General features: G+C 40.9%; 1 protein-coding gene across 5 annotated transcripts in view; it reads right to left on the bottom strand.

Moving 5' to 3' along the window:
* LOC126106859 (spectrin beta chain) overlaps positions 1 to 21,870 on the bottom strand; it is a 484,283-nt gene that overhangs the window by 154,980 nt on the left and 307,433 nt on the right. For all 5 annotated transcript variants that reach the window (XM_049913255.1, XM_049913253.1, XM_049913254.1 and 2 more), the window contains exon 3: positions 16,182 to 16,337. In XM_049913255.1, coding sequence (XP_049769212.1) covers positions 16,182 to 16,311 — 130 coding nt within the window. In that variant the 5' untranslated portion in view covers positions 16,312 to 16,337. The remainder of the gene's footprint in view (positions 1 to 16,181; positions 16,338 to 21,870) is intronic.

Below are 21,870 nucleotides of genomic sequence, written 5' to 3'. Positions count from 1 at the left end.
CTCAAACCAGCTTACAACTTTTTAATTCACTGTCACATGACAACTGAAAGTCGAGACCGCAGATAAAATGACCTGGGAATTGCACAGATATCACACTGATACAGGACACAAATGTAAGTAATCAGATAAGTTGAAACAAAATAAGGTACTGAAATCAGACAAATTAAGTTATATCAACTATATCTATGGCAAATCTTTCCAACTGGTTTGCTTAATGATGGCTCTTGTTATACGTGGATTAATGAAAGGTAGCATATGTAAACATTTGCAGCATTAAAGGTACACTTCCGGAGCCTGTTGCGCTGTGAAGTACTTGACAGAAAGGCTACAAAACTGCAGAAAAACAAAACAGATGGAAAAAGGATTGGGGAAACCAAACTGGAAACTTACATTTGTTGGAAGAACTATCGGAAAATATGGCGAAACAGCAAACAGGACTACAATATCTTGTATGCTCTGGTGTTCGAGGTCCTGATAAAAACACTAAAGGAAAATAGAGTTCTGCTTCTAGGAGTGGTACAGCCCACCCAAAAGTTTAAGACAGGTGCTCAATGCACTTTTTGTTCAAGGTAGACCACCTAGCAATTCTACTGGCAACATCCAACAACACCGATTTGAATTTGCTTACTGTACTCATCCCTTTGTCTCCCTCTACAAATTTCACCCACCACACATCCCACAATTACCAAATTAATAATTTCATCATGCCTCAAAATGTGTCCCTTCTTTTAGTCAGGTTGCAGTGTTCAACATTTCTCTTATAAGAAACAATGTCTGCCCCCCCCCCCCCCCTTTCCCACTGACAGTCTGCATTTTGTATCATTCTACTACTTTTGGTGTGTCTTACGCTAATCGAATTCAATCAGCGTCTCATCATCTAATTTGGCTGCATTCCATTCTCCTCACTTTACTTTGTTGATGTTCTTGTCAATTCATTTCAAGATATTATCCATTCCATTCAACTGTTAACTGTTCCTGGAAGTTCTCTGTTGCCTTTCACAGAATTACAATGTCCATCAGAAAACTTTTAAGTTATTTCCTCCCCCTGCTGGACTTTAACCCCTCCTCCAACTTTCTCCTTGGCTTCCTTTACTGCTTGCTGGATGTACAGATCAAACAACATATGAGAGAACTTGCAACCTTGTCTCACTCCTTTTTCAATTACTTCTTCCCATTCATATCCTTTGACTCTCGTAATCACAGTCTACTTTCTATAAAAGTTGCCAATAACTTTCGTATCACTGGCAGTATTTTATCCCTACTACCTCAATCAGTAGACTACTTACAGAGAACTGTTACTGGTACCATAAAACATTTTTACTTCATTTTATACATCTTTTTTTTCTCCTAGATTCATAGGCATTACGAGTGCGTAACTGAGGCAAGTTAGTTTATCTTACAGTGTCATAATACGGAGAAAATCTTACTATTAGGTTTGTGCATAAGTTCATAGAGGTTTTGTTTTGCATGTTGGTATTCTGGTTGCTACAGGTTTGTATAAGAATTGTGTCTTTTTTTAATTTGTAGTTCACTGTTGGCTATTTGAGTTTACATACTGTGTGTGTGTGTGTGTGTGTGTGTGTGTGTGTGTGTGTGTGAGAGAGAGAGAGAGAGAGAGAGAGAGAGAGAGAGGGGGGGGGGGGGCGGGGGGGAGGGGGGGGCTATGCATGCTAGAAAATTTAGTGCCAAGTGGAGATATCTGAACATTCCTGACATATTATTCTGCTTAAAGGGGTGACAGCAGTGGCGGCAGCTTGTAACATTTGCACTGTGTTCGGGGGCAATGCCAATGGTCAGAGCACAGCAAGAAAATGGTTTTCTCATTTTGAGGAGGAGCATTTTGACATTAGTGGCTCTGCACATTGAGAAAGACGTTCAGGATTTGATGAAGATAGTTTAAATGCATTAATCCACAAAAATCAGCACATGGCCGTACGTGCACCTCTGATCGCTCGTCGTCACTTGACTTGTGAACAACACTGACCATTCCTATCCTGTATCGTTGCTGGTGGCAAGAAATGGTGTCTTTATGCTAACATAAGAAAAATAAAGGAACAGTTGAGCCCAAACAAAGCAGTAACTACTCCTACAAAAGCCTGTGCGCATCCACAAAAGATACTGCCAGGCTTCTGACGGAACAGCAACGGTGCGGTGTCCTACGAACTGCTTCCCCGAGGTGCAACCATCAGTGCTAACATTTATTATCAACAACTGAGACATCTAGCAGGGATAATCTTACAGCAACATCCAAGAAGACTTAGTGAAGTTATGCTACACAACATCACCTGCCTGCATTGTGGTAGACTGACAAAAACATCATATTCACCTGATTTTGCACACAGATTTTCATCTTTTCTGCTCTCTTCTGAATAACCTTCGAGGAATTTCCTTCCCAAAGTAAATGCGCTGCACAAATAGCTCCAAAAATCTTCCACATGAAAACTACGCGATTTCTACAGTCGTGAAATCGGAAAGTTACGCCAGCTTTGGCAGGATGATATATTATGCGTATCTGTTGTCTTTATTAAGCTTATGGGAAAATGCCACAAACTCATGCACCAGTCTAATATGATCCCACAATCAGTGCCAGGATGATGATGTGTTTACATGGACACAAGCTATGCTGCTCTGGTCACAGACAGACCAATTGGGACTGACCAACCACAATGTCATCCTGAACTATTGGTGTCGTTTGGATGCTGTAAGGAGAGGTGTGAGGTCAGCAGGCTGCTTTCCTGGCCATTGTGGGCTTCCCAGACCTAGGAGTCCATTACTTGTCACTCAAGTAGTTTCTCAGCTGGCATTACAAGGCCAAGGACAAACTCTTGGTAGAACTGGGAACTGAACACAGTTGCTCCGCATGGCAGTCATCTACACTCAACCACCAGCAACAGCGATGGACTACGTGGATACATACTACCCATATAACAGGACTACATCAAAGACAAGTTTATCTATTGCACTAATATGTCTTAAATGGCGTAAAACTAATTTTTCTTAATTTACTCAATTTGCTGAAACAGAATGGTACCTCTTCACAAATTTTTATCTCACGAATATGTCACTCGAAATTATGTCCAAGAACATTTGCTATGAATTTAACAATGAAGGTTCACAGACCCTGCATACACATAAAACAGCTATGAACTTACACTTTGTGTTCTTTGGTCTACATATTTAAGCATCACTTCAATACTATACCAAAAATTTTAATGGCATCTGCCATGTGTTTCTGACAGGTTGTTCGACTTGCGTCCGGGGACCAATCACACATATGATAAAATGTGATGCATTAGTACACAACATCTCAAAATACGACTGGGCAGACACTTGGTAAAGCATGTAATTCTCGGAAGTATATCCACCAAACTGAATGTAAGTCATCATTATCAAGTTATATATATGGTACAATGAGCATTCACAACACCTCCAGAAATAAAATTATTCACGAGGTCTTACAAAATGTTAGTGTTTTAAGAACCCATTTTGATTTTGCTATAAAATAGAAACTGCTGTTGCATTAACATGACTCACTTTGGAATTGTCTGATTAACTCTTACTGTGAAATTTTGTTCCAGCAGTAACAATATTTAACTTGTGCTAAAAGACAGAAAAGGAAATGCCAGCAAAATCTATGAGGCTCATTTATGACACTGATTGAATAATGACATGGTGGTACCACAAAAAAAAAAAAAAAAAAAAAAAAAAGTAGTTAAGTAAAATATTTGGGCATTAGATGATATTCTGTTCAGTAAAACGAATACTATAAAACAAAAGCCAGTCATTCAACATACTTGTAAAATTCCCAGTCAGAGAAATGAAATGAATCCCATTATGGCAACCCAAAAAAAGTTAACTGCAGACCAGTCGAAATTATTTTATAGTTCCCAAAGTTAAATTTTGTAGAATGGCGCATACTAATTCCCAAATGAATCCGCAAGTGGGGCATGCAGTTCTGAAAATATGATTTATCTCCTTGCTCACTTAAGTCAACACCAAACATTCACAGTCCTATAATTTTTGGATGGAATAGGTTTCTCATGAATAAAGGATTTATTTAATTTTGTAATACTTCTCCACTGAGCTCAACTGTACATGAAATATAAGCCATCATTAAATATACAAGAGTGTGTTAGCCAAAGATTAACGGTTAACATACGTGTAAGGAGTAATCCACTGATGATAGCTACTTAGACTGGGTCAGCAGCTGTATAATTTGTTTTTAAGAGGAACAAGAACTACTCAACAGGTACAATTTTTCTCTGAACTTCATTCGCAGATTGCTCTTTTGAATTTGTATTTCCACTATCAATGCTGAATAGTGAAAAAAGTTATATAACAGATCTGAGTCATGGTATGTGTAATACACACATCTAATTATGCTTATCAGCACTGCACCTATATTCACAACCTTTTACTTTAATGACATGCTACACATTATGCTACTTTCAGGCACCTCCCAGTTATGTGGAACAAGCATTTTTATGATCACCCCCATTTTGGTTTTCGTTTATTGTCGACACACATTAAGAATTTGAATGTTTTAACTGTGACAGGTTTTGAGATGTGTAATACAAAATTCTTGTTTGTTTTCTGAGGTAAGGTAAATATTTTTCAAAATGAAAATATTTTATATGTATATGATTTTTACTTTTTCTTACTAATGTAACTTTTGCTTTTAGTTGTACATCACTGATAATGGAAACCTAAATTTCCAAAACCTGTCTGTGAATAAAGTTAAAAGAAAAATTGCAGCGGCTCAGTGCATCTTCTTTCTCTAGAAAATGCACAATTATGAGAGATAAGTTGACTGCAAAGAAGCTAACTGAAGTTGCTACACACAGCAAGTTCCGTGTTTCTAAGGGAATGGGCTGTACCACAGCACAGAAGCAAAGCGGCACTTCAAGCCCTATTCACTGTGGTTAATTGCCTCTCTTGCATTCAGCTCTTTGGTGTACTCTTACGCCACAAGCTTTAAGATGAACCATTGTTCACAGAATAAACCCAAGCTGCTGCAGATTCCTTTCAGTCAAGCACTCCGATTCAATTCAATATAAAATCATTTTGGTAGTAAACAGTACAGTACCAAACTGACAGTACAGGCTCTCAGAGGTAAATGGCACACACAATTTTTGCTATATCCTGGAAACACCCTCCCCCCCCAAAAAAAGGAATGAATAAGAGAAAAATTGACAAACCTCTGAGCTCCTGGTATATTTTGTCATAATATAATTCCAGAGAATCTGGTCCAGAATCCATTTGTCAAAAAAATGGGTTGCAGTTGAGCCATTAAACTAATGATCTAGCACATTTTGGTTTTTGCTGCACCACAGGTTAAATTGTAAATTACTGCTGTCAGAGAGACTAAAGTTACTACAAAATGTAACAGCATTTCAACAAACGTAGCAGACACATTCAGCTTTTCAGCCATTCACAGAACAATTTTATTAAAACTGCTGATGTTAGCACACTTCCACAAGCACAGGCACAAAAATCTTTGCTTCTGCTGTATGTTTAAAAACTACAAATTTCAAAACAGAACGCATTACATGAAGGGTGAGGGAGGGCAGGAGCTACTCAGAACACAGTAGCCTTTGCTAGCCTTCAACTCCAATGGTCTCATTATTGCCTCTTCAACACAAAAAGTTACATTTATTAACAATATTTGGCTGTCATTCAAAATGATGGAACACACAAAAGAATACTTTAAACAATCACTGTGGTCAAATACATGTGTGCCCGGGAATCTGCATTCTCAGATGAACAGATGCACTTGTAAACACAAAATTGCAGCACATCACGTTAGAAAGCTTTTGGCCATCAAGACGAGGACAGAGCATGCTGTACATAGATGTCTAAACTACTTCACACTAGTATATATAACTGTAAACTTAAACAACTGCCAAACATCTCTTCTTAATGAACCTGCTCCAGCGTGCGTTCACTCGAGAATGTGCTGCCTGTGCCAGTACAGTGATAATAGAGGGTGATAATGTGGCAAACTTACTTCCTCTTTCCTGTGTGGGTAAAGGCTCTAGCAAGCCTGAGGAAGTTTGTGGCTGTATGCAGAAGATACTGCAAAGTATCAGACAGACACAGAAAAAAATCACGTGCAGTGTTTGATGGTGCACTAACACAGAGCACTAAATCATCTTTTTACGCTATTCTCAACTAGCAGAACTCGTAAAAGTATTGCTGCAAATTTTCATGACTGACAATGTTCACAACAAAACTGCATGGGAACAAAAGCTTTCAAAAATGCATAAATCATGAGGTATATTTACTTTATACCAACTTTTTTATTTTGCAAGTATATCTCCCGTGTGGAACAAAATTACCTTGGTCTAGAAAGAAACAATGCTGAAAAAATAATTATAAAGATATGATGTGAGAAAAACCAATACAATGGTCTCCTTTGCATCATGCTCAAGTAAATTACATCTTTAAACAGATTGCCTCTCTCTTTTCTAGTAATTAAACCTCACTCTATTCGAACTGAGAATGGTAAAAAGGTAGCAACTGTTAGACAATATCACAATTTTTTTTAATAGGGGGAAAATTGGCACATACTTGCAATGTGAAGAAAGTAGAGTTGATATAAATATTAAACAAACCAAGCAATGGCAAGGCAAGAAAACACTACAGACCTCTAAGTTGGAGGAAGACTCTATCGTAGTAATGTTCTAGAGTATCAAAGCAGAAGTCCATTGTTCCTGCACTATCCATTATCGCACTACACTTAAAAACATATTTTACTGGACTTTTTCTGTTTCAATAATAAAAGTGGTACTGCATAAGCGTATCAAGGCACTTCAATCTTTTACTTCCAAACACTCTTTTTACATTCTAAAGTATGTCACTTTAGCCATAATCTTTAGATGCCAGTTATTTCTTATCCACTTGAAAGATATTAAACAGTAATTTTCTGGCTTCTTTTATTATTCTGGTAACTGTTTAGCAAATATCAGTGTCCGACATTTCCAGTTGAAGACCACTATACACGAAGAAAAGCTTCAGCTTTCTAAGACTGCAGCCTTCACACCGAGAAATCTTCTAAGGATAATAAATCATGTAGCCACTTTCTCTCACTGAAGTTTTCTACAACACCATAAACTGTTTGTCGGCTTTTGTCCAAATGAATTCTTCACATAAATCACCGAGTTTCAGGGCCATAAAATGTCCGCCGAGTACTGTAGGAAAACCAGGCGTGGTCTAAACCCCGACACACTGCTATAAAAAAAGTTTCTTTGAGTATTCTGACAACTACACTGATGTTTGCCAGTCGAATCACACAGGCTCTCTCAACAAGTGACCACGTGCTTTTACCCGATTCTCCTACAACAAATGGGAGACTGCCGGAAATACCCTTACCGAATTCCAGTTGAAATATGCGACAAACTGAGTGACTACGTAAGTCGAGGAAGTGTACTACGGACACGTGTTATGTTATATGGAAGAACAGCAAGCGCTATGAACTGTAACACTGAGGTGTTCAATCTATGGTCTGAACAATTTTATGCCTATGTTAAAGGCAGCTGGCAATAAATTAATTCACAAAAGAAAGAAAGAAAGAAAGAAAGAAATTTCTGAATACATTTGTACCCCAAAGATGTGTAGCTAGCAATTTGCATATGATGCATAAAATAAAACGAGATGTATATTTTAGCTTCATCCAAATTCCTCCATTCAATAATTTTAGGGCATGATCGTGTGTCACAAATTCTCTTTTTATTTACTTACAATATTATTCACTGTAGATCAAATTACCCATAGCTGTTAATTTCTTGACTGATGTCAAATTTTATAGGTTTCCATGACAATATTTCTCATATTCATAAGTCTAATCTAAATACGCCTATAAAATATTATTATTATTTACTACTACTACTACTACTACTACTACTACTACTACTACTACTGAATCCAATGTATCATTTAATCAGAATTACAGGCAGGAATAAACTAATATATGAATACCACACATTACTGCAGCAAGTTCAGAAGTTTTCTACAATAGTTTGATGTCTTCCCAACACATAGTTCAATTTTCTATCAAACTGGTCAGCCTATATAGAGGGAAAAATTTTGTTTCAACTATACACCACAGATCACATAACAGTCACCTTATCAAAGATAAGATGAGATGAGGAGGGACACTTAACAACATTATTTTTATGTACATCAAATTCAACACACAGAATTACAATAGCAGCCCTAAAATACCTCACCAAGTTCCACTGCAGTTACCAACATAAAGCTTATTTTCAGCTTTATTAACTTAAACCTGTAGTATTTACTCTATACACTTTACATGTTTAAAAAGAAACTATCACATTTTTTCCCCTCATTTACTACTTCTCTCCCTCTCCAATAAATTAATACTGGTGGAGGAAAACCAATTAGTGCTTACACTATGTGATCGAAAGCATCCAGATGCCTGGCTAAAAATGACATGTTTGAGGCACCCTCCATCAGTAATGCTGGAATGCAATATGGTGCTAGCCCACCTTTAGCCTTGATGACAGCTTCCACTCTCAGGCATACATTCAATCAAGTGCTGGAAGGCTTCTTGGGGAATAGCAGCCCATTCTTAATGGGGAGGTTTCTATGTCGGCTGGTGAGATCTGGCATGAAGTCGGCATTCCAAAACATTCCAAAGGTGTTCAATAGGATTCACATCAGGACTCTGTGGAGGCCAATCCATTACAAGGACGTTATAGTCGTGTAATCACGCCGCCACAGGCCGTGCATTATGAACAGGTGCTCGATCGTGTTGAAAGATCGAATCACCATCCCCGAATCACCAGTGAGAAACGAGAAGGTGCTTAAAGCATCAATGTAAGCCTGTGCTGTGATAAGTGTCACAAAATCACCACATTGTATACCGTGATTCGTCAGTCCACACAATGTTTTTGCACTGTTCAACCGTCTAATGTTTACCCACCTTACACCAAGCAAGGCATCGTTTGGCATTTACCGGCGTGATGTGTGGCTTATGAGCAGCCACTCGACCATAAAATCCAAGTTTTCTCACCTCCCGCAAACTGTCATAGTACTTCCAGTGGATCCTGGTGCAGTTTGGAATTCCTGTGTGATGGTCCGGATAGATTTCTGCCTATTACACATTATGACCCTCCTCAACTGTCGGCGGTCACTGTCAGTCAACAGAGGTGGTCAGCCTGTATGCTTTTGTGCTGTACGTGTCCCTTCACATTCCCACTTCACTAACACATCAGAAACAGTAGACCTATGGTTGTTTAGGAGTGTGGAAATCTCGCGTACAGACATATGACACAAGTAACACCCTATCACCGACCACGTTCAAAGTCGGTGACTTCCGCGGAGTGCCCCATTCTGCTCTCTCACGATGTCTAATGACTACTGACGTGTTTATGTGGAGAACCTGGCAGTAGGTGGCAGCACAATGCACCTGGTATGAAAAAGTATGGTTTTGGGCGTGTCCTGATACTTTTGATCACACAGTGTACAATAAAGTACTGGAAATTATCCTGTTTTCATCCCAGTTACACACAACTGAACTTTTGATAGGGTGCAATATAAATGTATCTTATGCCCACAGGAGTGTCGGGTTCTCCTTCTTGTCCTGAAAGAAGAATTTTATCTACCACAGGCTTGCTACACTTAATATACCTTCAGAACAGCACTGTTTTACCTTCATATTAACTTAAAAAGGCCATATCGTAAATCATTGCTAAATGCAAACACAATGCCCAAATCTAACAGCTTGCCAAAAATGGATAAAATTAGGAACAAGAATATCTGGAAAAAGTTAGGATTGGAAATGTGTCCAGCAACTATGATGATATGGTCGTATGATGACCCAGTTCCCAAACAGGACATCACTAGATTTTTTTAACTGGAATGCTGGAATGTCTGTGCTTTTAATAGACTAACTAATTTTTGTTTCTATGAAAATTCCTATTGGTAATCAAGGAATACCAGACTGACTGCAAATCCTCAACTGCTAAAACATTTTAAGTACAACAGAAATAACTCACATCAATCAATCAATGCTCTCCATTGTATGATCAGTTCACTGCTTTGCTATCAGTCTCATGAAGCCACCAACAGAAAACAACCACAGGATCTGAATAAAAGATCCCTGCAGGCAATAACTCAGGAAACAGCAGATACAGCATGTAGTACTGTGTCAGAACATACTATCTGTTATGGTGGTGTGTGGTGTGTACACAAATACTGACTTCTTTTTTAGCAATGATGTCGTCCTATATCTTTAAAACTTTGGCAATTCGATTTATAGCCATTTGTCACAGATACCGTAATTTACCTAACATGCAAACCATTTTCAGTTAATTACACTTCAATTTTAATTGTAATGTAAATTGTTACCTTTTTAACTTATCAAGTGTGCATTGCATTTCTAGGACCAATTTTATTATGTAACATGTACGTCTGGAGTACAGCATTGTATGGTAGTGAAGCATGGACTGTGGGAAAACCGGAACAGAAGAGAATCGAAGCATTTGAGATGTGGTGCTATAGACGAATGTTGAAAATTAGGTGGACTGATAAGGTAAGGTATGAGGAGGTTCTACAAAGAATCAGAGAGGAAAGGAATATGTGGAAAACACTGATAAGGAGAAGGGACAGGATGATAGGACATCTGCTAAGACATGAGGGAATGACTTCCATGGTACTAAAGGGAGCTGTAGAGGGCAAAAACTGTAGAGGAAGACAGAGATTGGAATACATCAAGCAAATAATTGAGGACGTAGGTTGCAAGCGCTACTATGAGATGACGAGGTTAGCACAGGAAAGGAATTCGTGGTGGGCCGCATCAAACCAGTCAGTAGACTGATGGAAAAAACACATACATACAACCGTATACAACTTTAATACTTTCGTGGCTGATGTGACATCCAAGTCCCACTAGCACACCTACAGTTTTGAGCATTAGGACATTGTGTCCCACCTCTATCTGTTTCTACTCTCTAGGGAGACACCATCAAAACTTATCTAAGAGTACAATCGACAATAGGGTTGGATGTATAGAAAGCCGAGACTGATCAAGTGGAGTAGCCTGTGTTTATAGCAGGCACATTGCATCTGTTTCACGAAAATCAAATAAAACTGCCATTATCCATTCCAAGAAAGTCTGAAGTAAGCAGTCATTTGGAGACAGTGAGTGGAACTATGGCTGCTAGAAAATAAGAGTGCCGAGTGGAGAAAACTGACATATTCCTCGGTTTGATTACAGTAGATGGGTGACAGCAGAGAAGGCAGCCAGAAACACTTGTGCCGTGTATGGGGGTAATGCCACTGGACAGAGAACGGCAAGAAAATGGCCTTGTTTTAAGGAGGATCATTTTGACATTAGTGACTCCACACATTCAGGAATACCTTCGAGTTTCAATGTTAAATGCATTAATCCACAATGATCCGTGTCAGTATACTCGAGAACTGGTAAATGTAATGACCTGTGATCATTCCATCGTCATGTGACATTTGCATGCAATGGGGAATGTTCAAATACCAGGGGTACGGATACCACAAGCTCTGAGCCAAAATCACAAAAATCTGTGTGCAGCCGTACGTGCACCTCTGCTTTCTTGTCATCAATCGACTCATGAACAACACTGACCATTCCTATCTTGTATCATTACTAGTAATACGAAATGGAGTCTTTATGCTAACACGGCAAAAAATGAATGGAATGGTTAAGCCGAACAAAGCAGCAACTTCTCGTACAAAAGAACTGCGCACATCCGTGAAAGATAATGTTATGCATCTGATGGGACAACAACAGTGTGATGTACTATGAACTGCTTCCCCAAAGTGTAGCCATCACTGCCGACATTTATTGTCAACAACAGAGATGTCTTGCAGATGCAATCCAAGAACAGGAAGACTGCGTGAAGTGATTCTTCTCCACGCTAACACCCATCTGCATTCTGAGAGACTGACAAAAAATACTGTACACGAGTTGGGTAGGGAAGTCATTCCACACCCATCTTATTCACCTGATCCTGCGCCCTCAGATCATTATCTTTTCTGCTCTCTATCAATCAACCTTCAAGAATTTTCTTTCTGGATGAAAATTGCACTCCGAAATGACTCGTTCTTCACCTCACGTGATTTCTACAGTCGTGGAATGAAAAGTTAGCCCAGTGGTGACAGACTGTTGTAAACAGTGAACAAGAAAGTATTACTGATGCTCAAGTCTCTATTATGTGTATCTATTGTGTTTATTAAACTAATGGAAAACTCTATGAACTTATGAACCAATTCAACACATTGTTTTGATACGTTATTACACTACTACTACTTTGTACACCACCTGTAATTACAACACACAAGCGATAAAGGACGAGGGGCACTACATTAGCAGTGTGTGGACAAGTTGAGATTTTGGATGCGACAGGAGGTACACAGTTGAAATAAACACTGTGTCCAGGTGGCTTGGTGCTCAGAGCATCTGCATTGTAAGCAGGAGACCAGCTTTGAATCCTGATCCCACACAAATTTTCAACTTTCCCCACAGATTTCAATCAACACCCACTTGCACCCAATGTCTGCAATTCCTGTGTGTCTTAAGACAAAATGACCTCTCAGGAAACATCGCCCTAATGAAACACTGTCCGTGTGAGCGAGGGGGTTTGTGTGATCCAACGAAGAGGAGGGCTATACCGGTGGTAATTTAACTACCAGCAGGGCCTCTCAAGCCGGACAGGTCTCCATAGAGGATCCAGACAAAGTCTCTCTCACAATGTCCCGTCTAGTGTCCTGTCCTGTCATGTCCTGTCCTATTCTATTCCATCCCATCTTATACACTCCCTTCCTGTCCTTTTCCTCCCTGTGATTGTGAGGCAGCAGGCACAGTCCCTAATGTGGACAGCAGAAGATCCTCGGAAACCAGGACCACGTTGATGCACATAGGCCTTACTGCGAAGGGGATTGGATAGCGTTCTGTAGTCGCGGTGAAGACAAGCTATCTAAGGGGTAAGGCCCTGAAATAAAACCTTGGCAGGTGTCCAGGCCACAAGGTGGCAGCCCCACCAGGACACTTGGGGGCTGTGGGCTGATAACCCGCACCACCAAAAAACACGTATCACAGGAACTAAAAGGAGAAACAGCCAGATGGGTCTTAAAGATATGACCTTTGGCCTGAAAAGAAAAACTCTTATTGGTTTGTGGAATGTAAGGACGTTGAGAGAGGCAGGGAGGCTAAGACAGGTTGAAAAAGAGAAGGAGAACTATTGACTAGATATATTGGGACTATGTGAAATAAGGTGGCCAGAATCTGGGGAATTCCAAACACAGAATGGTGGAGTGCTGCTGTAAAACCAGATGGAGCCACTGAGAAAAAAGCATTGGAATGGAATCCCCCAGGGAACAAAGAAGACAGGAAGACCTAGGGGCACATGGAAAAGGACAGTGGACAGGGAAGCAAACAGAGTTGTCAAGATCTATGCAGAATTGAGGCAAATGGCCTAAGACAGAGACGGATGTCGAGTTCTCCTGGATGCCCTATGCCCCCATAGGGGCCAAAGGAAGTAAGTCGAGTTAAGACAAAATGCAATTGTTATAGCTCAAATCAGTTCAGAACATGTTGTATCATTAGGATATGGGAAATAAGGTCACTCTAAAAGCTTCAAAACAGTGAATTTTTCATCATATTGTGAGACATTATTTCCGATACAACTATTAAAAAAAGAAATCGGTCTTAGGAATGGTGAGTCCCGTTTCCAGGTTATTTTGGTATTCACTTGCATTCACTGCTGCAAACAGTGTATGCCTGTGCTCTGGGAGCAATGTTATCTTAAACACATATGGAATCATTCAGTTTGGTAGCCATTCACAAATAACCTGTGAAACTTAATTTTCTCGCCAAATCAAATCGTGAAAATATGCAGTTTCTTTATTCAATGATTGAACTAACCCAGTTCAGGGAACTATAGCGCTTGAATTTCCAAGATTAAACATGGGAAACTAACACCGAGTTGCTTCGATTTCCTGAGCTTGTTCAACTTTGAAGCTTCTCTTACCTTTTTTTCCAACGTTTTCAAATCAAATATTGGTTTAAAAAATTCCACCCTGAACAAACCACTTTGGCTCTGGTACATGGATGATACATTTATTTTCAACAATGACCAATTGCACTCTGGTATTCAAAACATGTGGACGTGACGTCACAGCACTGCGCAGAAGCACACAGAAACGGAATTTCGCTGCAATCAGTAGTGAGCCAGGGTATAGCTCTGACATTCAAAGAAGGTACAATCCCCTTTGAAAATGTCCTCCACAGATGGGGACGAAATGCTGAGCCCACAACACTTTAGACATATCTGGCCCTGAAAGCTCGCGTTTTACAATCAGACACCACTTAACTGAGGTGGCTAATGCTACCACTCTAGAGAGGTGGAGCATCTGGTTTCATGTCCCAATCTGGCACAAATTTTCAATAGTCAATACCTGTAGGCAGCAGAAGTCCTGACTTCTCTTAAAATTGCGCACTATATTTTTTGGTGTTGAACCATACTGTATTTTATTCCGCTACTTTCAGAATATGTCTCCCCCGTAGCGCACTGGGCAGCACGTGTGGCTACTATGCGGGAGAACCAGGTTCGGTTCCTGGTACTGCCAGACATTTTCCCTAAGTCAGTGGACTGAAACAGGGGGTACCCATCCTTGTAATGCCAACTGAGGCAATAGCTGAGACAGAAATAGCAGCTCCAAGGTCAAGAGCTGTGCGTCTGCCCTACACTGCTCCAAGCCCCACCCTAATGACGCCACTGCCAGAGGGTGACACGACTGACTGACTATATTGCCCCATCTCGCTTGGAATGCAGAACTTCCTTTTTTGCTTACATTCAGAATTTCAAATAGTGTATTACAGTCAACATCATGGAAGGGTTTCTCTAAATCTATGACTGCTATTAATTTTCATTTCCCTTCCTTTAGTCCACCTTCTACGGTAAATTGTAGAATGAGTATTGCTCATGTATCTGCACATTACTCCGGAACTGACACCGATGATTCCCAAGATTAGCTTTTGTAACTTTTTTCTATTCTTCTGTAAATAATGTGTGTCGCTATTTTCCACCATAAGAAATAAGAACAAGGCCACAGGCAATGAAACAAAGGTGTTGAAAAGGAAAATCACTGCTGTTTAGAGGTAAACACAATTAGAATGTTACAGATTACATCTAACCAACAAACGAAGTCAGTATGTAAAACGAAATACCTTAGTACCACCATCAGTAACACATACAGTTACACAATATTACATACATGAAGCTGTAAGGTATGTGTTACTGTGCGCTCTCTCCCAAATCAATAATTCTTTAGGGGTAAAAAAAATATATTCACCAAATAACTAACTTTGCATTTTGATAATAAGCCTTGCATTTGCCTCAAGTTTCTGAAATAGCAGCTCAAATATATTTTATTAAAGTTATTTGCATCACATCTGGAGATACAACCGACAACAAGGAGATACATCATCCCAAAGTGGAGTCTGAAACATAAGGCATCAGCTACCAAAATTCGGTAACACACAAAATTTGTTCATGAACTGCAAGTGAGTGCATTTTGCCTACCATGCATTTCATGTCTCATCGACTATGTAGCAAAAGCTTGGGTTTGGAAGGAAATGGGTCACGACTTTTAAACAAAAATTTGACATTTGCTGTAGACAATTTAGGGAAATGACAGAAAATCTAGATCTGAATGGCTGCACATGGATTTTAAACTGACATCATTCAAATATATGTCCATTGTCTTACCACTAATACACCTCACCAATACTCAGGTTTGTTGGCCATCGCAGCAAGTATCAGTTTTATTAGTAAACTGAAATGTAGGAACTGCTTTATTCATAATATTAATATGCAACCAAACTCCAACAATGTACTAACATGAGGTATAACTATCTTGACATGGTGATAAATTACCTTCAAAGAAAAGTTTTACTCTCTCTCTCTCTCTCTCTCTCTCTCTCTCTCTCTCTCTCTCTCTCTCTCTCTCTCTCTCAGGAGTGAATAGTGAATGTATAAGATTATTTCTGTCTTCTCTCATCACTGATTTAATGCTAGTTGTTGGTGGCCACCTAACTTGTTCTAACATATACTGATCGCTGGTCACTTTGTTCTAACGGTGCATTTTGATAAAGCAAAGTTTCAGTTGCCAACTACACTAACCTGCAAGGGCTTTTATGCGTGATCTTTCAAACAGCCTCGAAGAGGAGTTCCCGCCGTCGTATTCATAGTCTTCTACTATTTCCTGTTGCAGGCTCGGATCCCACCGAACTATTGAGATGTCCGTCGTCATGGCGACGGCTCAAGTCGGGTTAAACCCTGTAAGGATAAAATGGGAATATTATTACAAACTACATTAAACATTATACCAATGGTTGTATATCTCATCGGTAGTGTAAAATCATAGCTTTGTAATTATAGTATAAACTAATGCATTGTGACAAAAAATAATCTGCACTGATTCTTTACGTAAGTGAAGAAAATTATACAAATGATGTTATATCTTGAGGTAATACCACTGGCACCTAAGCACGCTCTCACTGACTGACGACAAAAGTGTATAACAAACGGCAGTAACTATAGTGGTCTGACAAGGGCATTCTGGGGCAAGTGAACGAGTGGTGCAGGGAGGGGGGGGGGATTGGGGGGGGGGGGGGGGGGGGGGAAGAGAGGCCCCCACGCCTCAACCTCTGCGGTATAAGTTTTTTCGGGCGCTTACTATTTCTTCTTCTGGCATAAGACGTCTCGAAACAGGTCAACACATTTTTAACAAAAATGCCAATGTTAAAAGAGTCTTGCCTGACTTCCCTCTCCCCCTGACCCCCATACATTTCTGCAGAAGCCCACTGTGGTGACTATGTGGAAAAACGTCAGTATGTGGCTAAAATCTTGCGTTGTGTAACTGTGTTTCCCGTTTTGGTTTCCATAAGAAGGCGGGGGAGCGGCTTTCGCAATAACCCCTCGTATTGATCCAAGCTTCTCTCCATGGTGGAAAGTTTCCTTCCATTTTCTACGATGTTTGTTGCGAGATTTTCTCTGTGCATTCAAATTGCTTCTCAGGCGTTACATGCTGCTGCAGGCTACACTAATTTCTTGTTCTTGTAGAGTGTTCGCCGATATCTCAAGAACTGAACAGTGAAAACGCTCGTCATTGACCTAGTACAGACGATTGTGCTGTTTCCTCCCCCTCCCTCCCCCCCCCCCCCTACAAAGGACTTGGTTGTTACGGTACATAAGCACCCTACGAATACGTGCCCTCAATGTAACTGCTTCCACTGTGATGAGAACGACAGCAGTCACATTTTTTTATAGTGAAAAATGATATTTTCTTCCACTCAACAGTGACTTCGAAGGAACTACGGTTTAAGCAAGCAATCCTGCTTGTAATATACGACTCTTACAACTACATCAGATGACAGTGGAGGAGATTAGCAAGACATTTCACGATATCGTCGTCACACTAATAACTAATCGCGCATTATTTCGTAGGACCTTGTGACCGTCTGATTACACACTGGTTGTTGCCAAAAACGCCGCCTTCTCCTGTCACTCTCAGGGCATGCATCTTATAGCTTAGAAACAATCTAACGTTCAATAGCTTAGTGCGTCGCAGAAGTAACTACCAGTACGCGGAACACTGCACAGGAATCTACACTATTTTCGCAATGCCTGCTTATTGTTACGGCGCGTAATATTGTCAGATACCTGAAGTTGGCAACACGCATAGGCGTTCCGCAGCAGCCGATTTTCACTGAACACAAAAGAGGCCGCCTAAAAGTTTGCGATTAATACAGAGCGCCATATTTCGCCCAATGGTTTCTGATCCTAAAATTCACACCCTACTATCTCTTGCCACCGGTAGGATATTCGTCGTGTCCGATTTGGTACATCACGTACACGAGATCGCCGTCATAGATTGAATGCTTTCTTTTTTTATCTCTTTGGTTTCTGCAGCAATACAGTAAACGTAATCAGAAAAGCATCAGTAGTTGTCAAGAATTAATATTACGTACAAAACGAAATGAAGCAATAACGGCACGGTTTTTTTAATGTTTTGAACTATCTACATACCAAAATGTAACTGCTCAATAAATCAGCCTCCAGTAATTATCCACCTACTTTTAACCATTATTTTTTTCAAGATAAAACACTATAGTTCTTTGTTATAAGACAGTCATCGGCTAATCTTAGCTCTTAAGATTCTTACGTTATCAAACAAAAATCCTTTTTGCAGCCTATGTCCTGTGAGCAGAAACGACGGAGTCTTTCATATTGGTCTTGTTTTTGGCAGTTCCCTCTGGCGTGCGTCGCGCCAAAGACAGTCTTTTTCCACTGCATAACCTATTAGCGTCGCTCAACACGTACAGCGCATTCAATGGTAGCCCATGGGCGAATGGTGAGGACTGTGAGCAGGTCACGGGCTGTGACGCGGCTGCTGCCGTCTTTTGTTAACCCACGGCGTCTGCCAGGGCCTGGTACAATGGCGTTCTCTGCTGACGTAGGGGCAGCCATTGTTCCGTGAATTAGTTAACAGCCCTGCTGGCTCATACAGTCTTAAAAGCGGCGGTCCCCTAGCCTTTATGGGAAAATCCGCCGTTTTAAACCGAACCGTGTTAAGTTCTGTAGTCCAGAAAAACACCCACTTGCCGATAACGGACTGGGATTTCATGCAATCTAGTAGTTGCAATCTTTCCTGAAATAAATACTGGACTGTATGTCACACGCCGTAATAAAAACTTCATTTGGAGAATATTCCAGTGAGACAATTTTAGATTTAAAACTGAAGTCCGGCGGTGCGTAATAATATGGTCAGAATAGTGAACTAATTTGGAATTACATGGTTACCATTAAAAGAGAAGACTCATTCCTTGGTGTCACACATTTGCCTTGGAAGATATGCTGTGGATCTGTGGAGTGTGGCTCTACTCAGTGCGGCCCACTCTACAAATGTCAAGAGCTCCTGAATGGAAACAGTTTCTGCAACCTACCAGTAACACAAGTAATGCTAAGAGAAATGCAGTAACTTTCTGATCATTCACTAATTCACTACCAAGTGACTACAACACAATTACACGACGGTACAATATGTTATCAACAATAGACAGCAGCAAGGTGCCACATTTACCAAATCAGCCCTTTTCACCAACACCACATATGTTACTGAGATCATCACACAATCACCTAGGAACTATTTTACATAATAGTTCACTTAACTGCAAAAATGTACTCAATAAACTGAAAATAACTCCACTATATGAACAGAGTAGAGTGAAATTATTTAGTCTGCGCAAGTAAGAGAATTAAACAGAAAATGCTGGTGAGTTACAGGGTGACAATTATTGAACTTTATGAAAAAACCTAAATTAGTTACAGACTAAGGCGTGCACATACACTACTGGCCATTAAAATTGCTACACCACGAAGATGACGTGCTACAGACGCGAAATTTAACCGACAGGAAGAAGATGCTGTGACATGCAAATGATTGGCTTTTCAGAGCATTCACACAAGGTTGGCGCCGGTGGCGACACCTACAACGTGCTGACATGAGGAAAGTTTCCAACCGATTTCTCATACACAAACAGCTGTTGACCGGCGTTGCCCGGTGAAACGTTGTTGTGATGCCTCGTGTAAGGAGGAGAAATGCGTACCATCACGTTTCAGACTTTGATAAAGGTCGGATTGTAGCCTATCGCGATTGCGGTTTATCGTATCGCGACACTGCTCCTCGCGTTGGTCGAGATCCAATGACTGTTAGCAGAGTATGGAATCGGTGGGTTCAGGAGGGTAATACGGAACGCCGTGCTGGACCCCAACGGCCTCGTATCAATAGCAGTCGAGATGACAGGCATCTTATCCGCATGGCTGTAATGGATCGTGCAGCCACGTCTCGATGCCTGAGTCAACAGATGGGGACGTTTGCAAGACGACAACCATCTGCACGAACAGTTCGACGATGTTTGCAGCAGCATGGATTATCAGCTCGGAGACCGTGGCTGCGGTTACCCTTGACGCTGCATCACAGACAGGAGCGCCTGCGATGGTGTAGTCAACGACGAACCTGGTTGCACGAATGGGAAAACGTCATTTTTTCGGATGAATCGAGCTTCTGTTTACAGCATCACGATGGTCGCATCCGTGTTTGCCGACATCGCGGTGAACGCACATTGGAAGCGTGTATTCGTCATCGCCATACCGGCCCCATCACCCGGCGTGATGGTATGGGGTGCCATTGGTTCACGTCTCGGTCACCTCTTGTTCGCATTGACGGCACTTTGAATAGTGGACGTTACATTTCAGATGTGTTACAACACGTGGCTCTACCCTTCATTAGATCCCTGCGAAACCCTACATTTCAGCAGGATAATGCACGAACGCATGTTGCAGGTCCTGTACGGGCCTTTCTGGATACAGAAAATGTTCGACTGCTGCTCTGGCCAGCACATTCTCCAGATCTCTCACCAATTGAAAACGTCTGGTCAATGGTGGCCGAGCAACTGGCTCGTCACAATACGCCAGTCACTACTCTTGATGAACTGTGGTATCGTGTTGAAGCTGCATGGGTAGCTGTACCAGTACACGCCATCCAATCTCTGTTTGACTCAATGCCCAGGCGTATCGAGGCCGTTATTACGGCCAGAGGTAGTTGTTCTGGGTACTGATTTCTCAGGATCTATGCACCCAAATTGCGTGAAAATGTAATCACATGTCAGTTCTAGTATAATATATTTGTCCAATGAATACCCGTTTATCATCCGCATTTCTTCTTGGTGTAGATATTTAATGGCCACTAGTGTATTCAACATGCAAACGTCACTACAGATATTCGGAATTAGGTTATGACATCATTGGCAATGATGTGGCGCAGACGAATAGCGAAATTCTGCATGACCCACTGAAGTGTCTCAACATCGATGCTGTCGATAACTTCCTGAATGGCTGGCTTCAGCTCAGCAATGGTTTTAGAGTTACTGTCGTAGACCTTGTCTTTAATATGGCCCCACAAACAGGAGTCGCACGTGTTCAAATCCGGAGAGAATGGCGGCCAATCGAGGCCCATGCCAGTGGCCTCTGGGTATCCCAGAACCAGAATGCGGTTCCCAAAGTGCTTCTCCAGAACATCAAACACATTCCCGCTTCGATGGGGTAGGGCTCCGCCTTGTATGAACCACATCGCGTCGAAATCAGGGTCACTTTGGATAATGTGGAAGTAATCATCTTCCAAAACCTTCACGTACCGTTCGGCAACCACCGTGCCATCGAGGAATAACGCACAGGTTATTCTGTGACTAGACATTGCACACCATACAGTCAAGCGTTGAGGGCGAAGAGACTTCTCGATCGCGAAATGCGGATTCTCAGTCCCCAAAATGCGCCATCCGAAGGAAAGTAGGCTTAGTAGTAAACCAAACCATATTACGCATACTAATTCCCATCATGCCCCGCGGTCAACCGTGCCATTTGACCGTCCTAAAGCAAACAGCTCACAAGTTATGGCGATTTTATTTCATATAGTTCAGTAACTGTTACCCTGCCTGAGAACACTTAAAGCGAAAATCGAGCAACACATTTGTATTACATGTAGCGTTAACGCATTTTGTGGGAAATAAGCACCTCTTGGGCATGTCTGCGCACTGTGTCGCCAGTGATTCGTAAGGCGCGCTTTGGACAGTCCGGAACATAATTTATCCCTTAACACGACTCTACTGCACCAACAATTAGACGCGGTACGCAAACATTTAATTTTTGTTATAACGATAAACATTAATTACACACTGGTAATATAATATTTTTAGTAATTGTGATTTTTCAATCCCCTGGACACGGAAACTATTAGTCTTTGTTGCATTCC

Source organism: Schistocerca cancellata, chromosome 10 (genome assembly GCF_023864275.1).
Source record: "Schistocerca cancellata isolate TAMUIC-IGC-003103 chromosome 10, iqSchCanc2.1, whole genome shotgun sequence".
Lineage (NCBI taxonomy): Eukaryota > Metazoa > Arthropoda > Insecta > Orthoptera > Acrididae > Schistocerca > Schistocerca cancellata.
The sequence above is the reverse complement of the archived record's forward strand: the minus strand, read 5'-3'. Positions and strand labels throughout refer to the sequence as shown.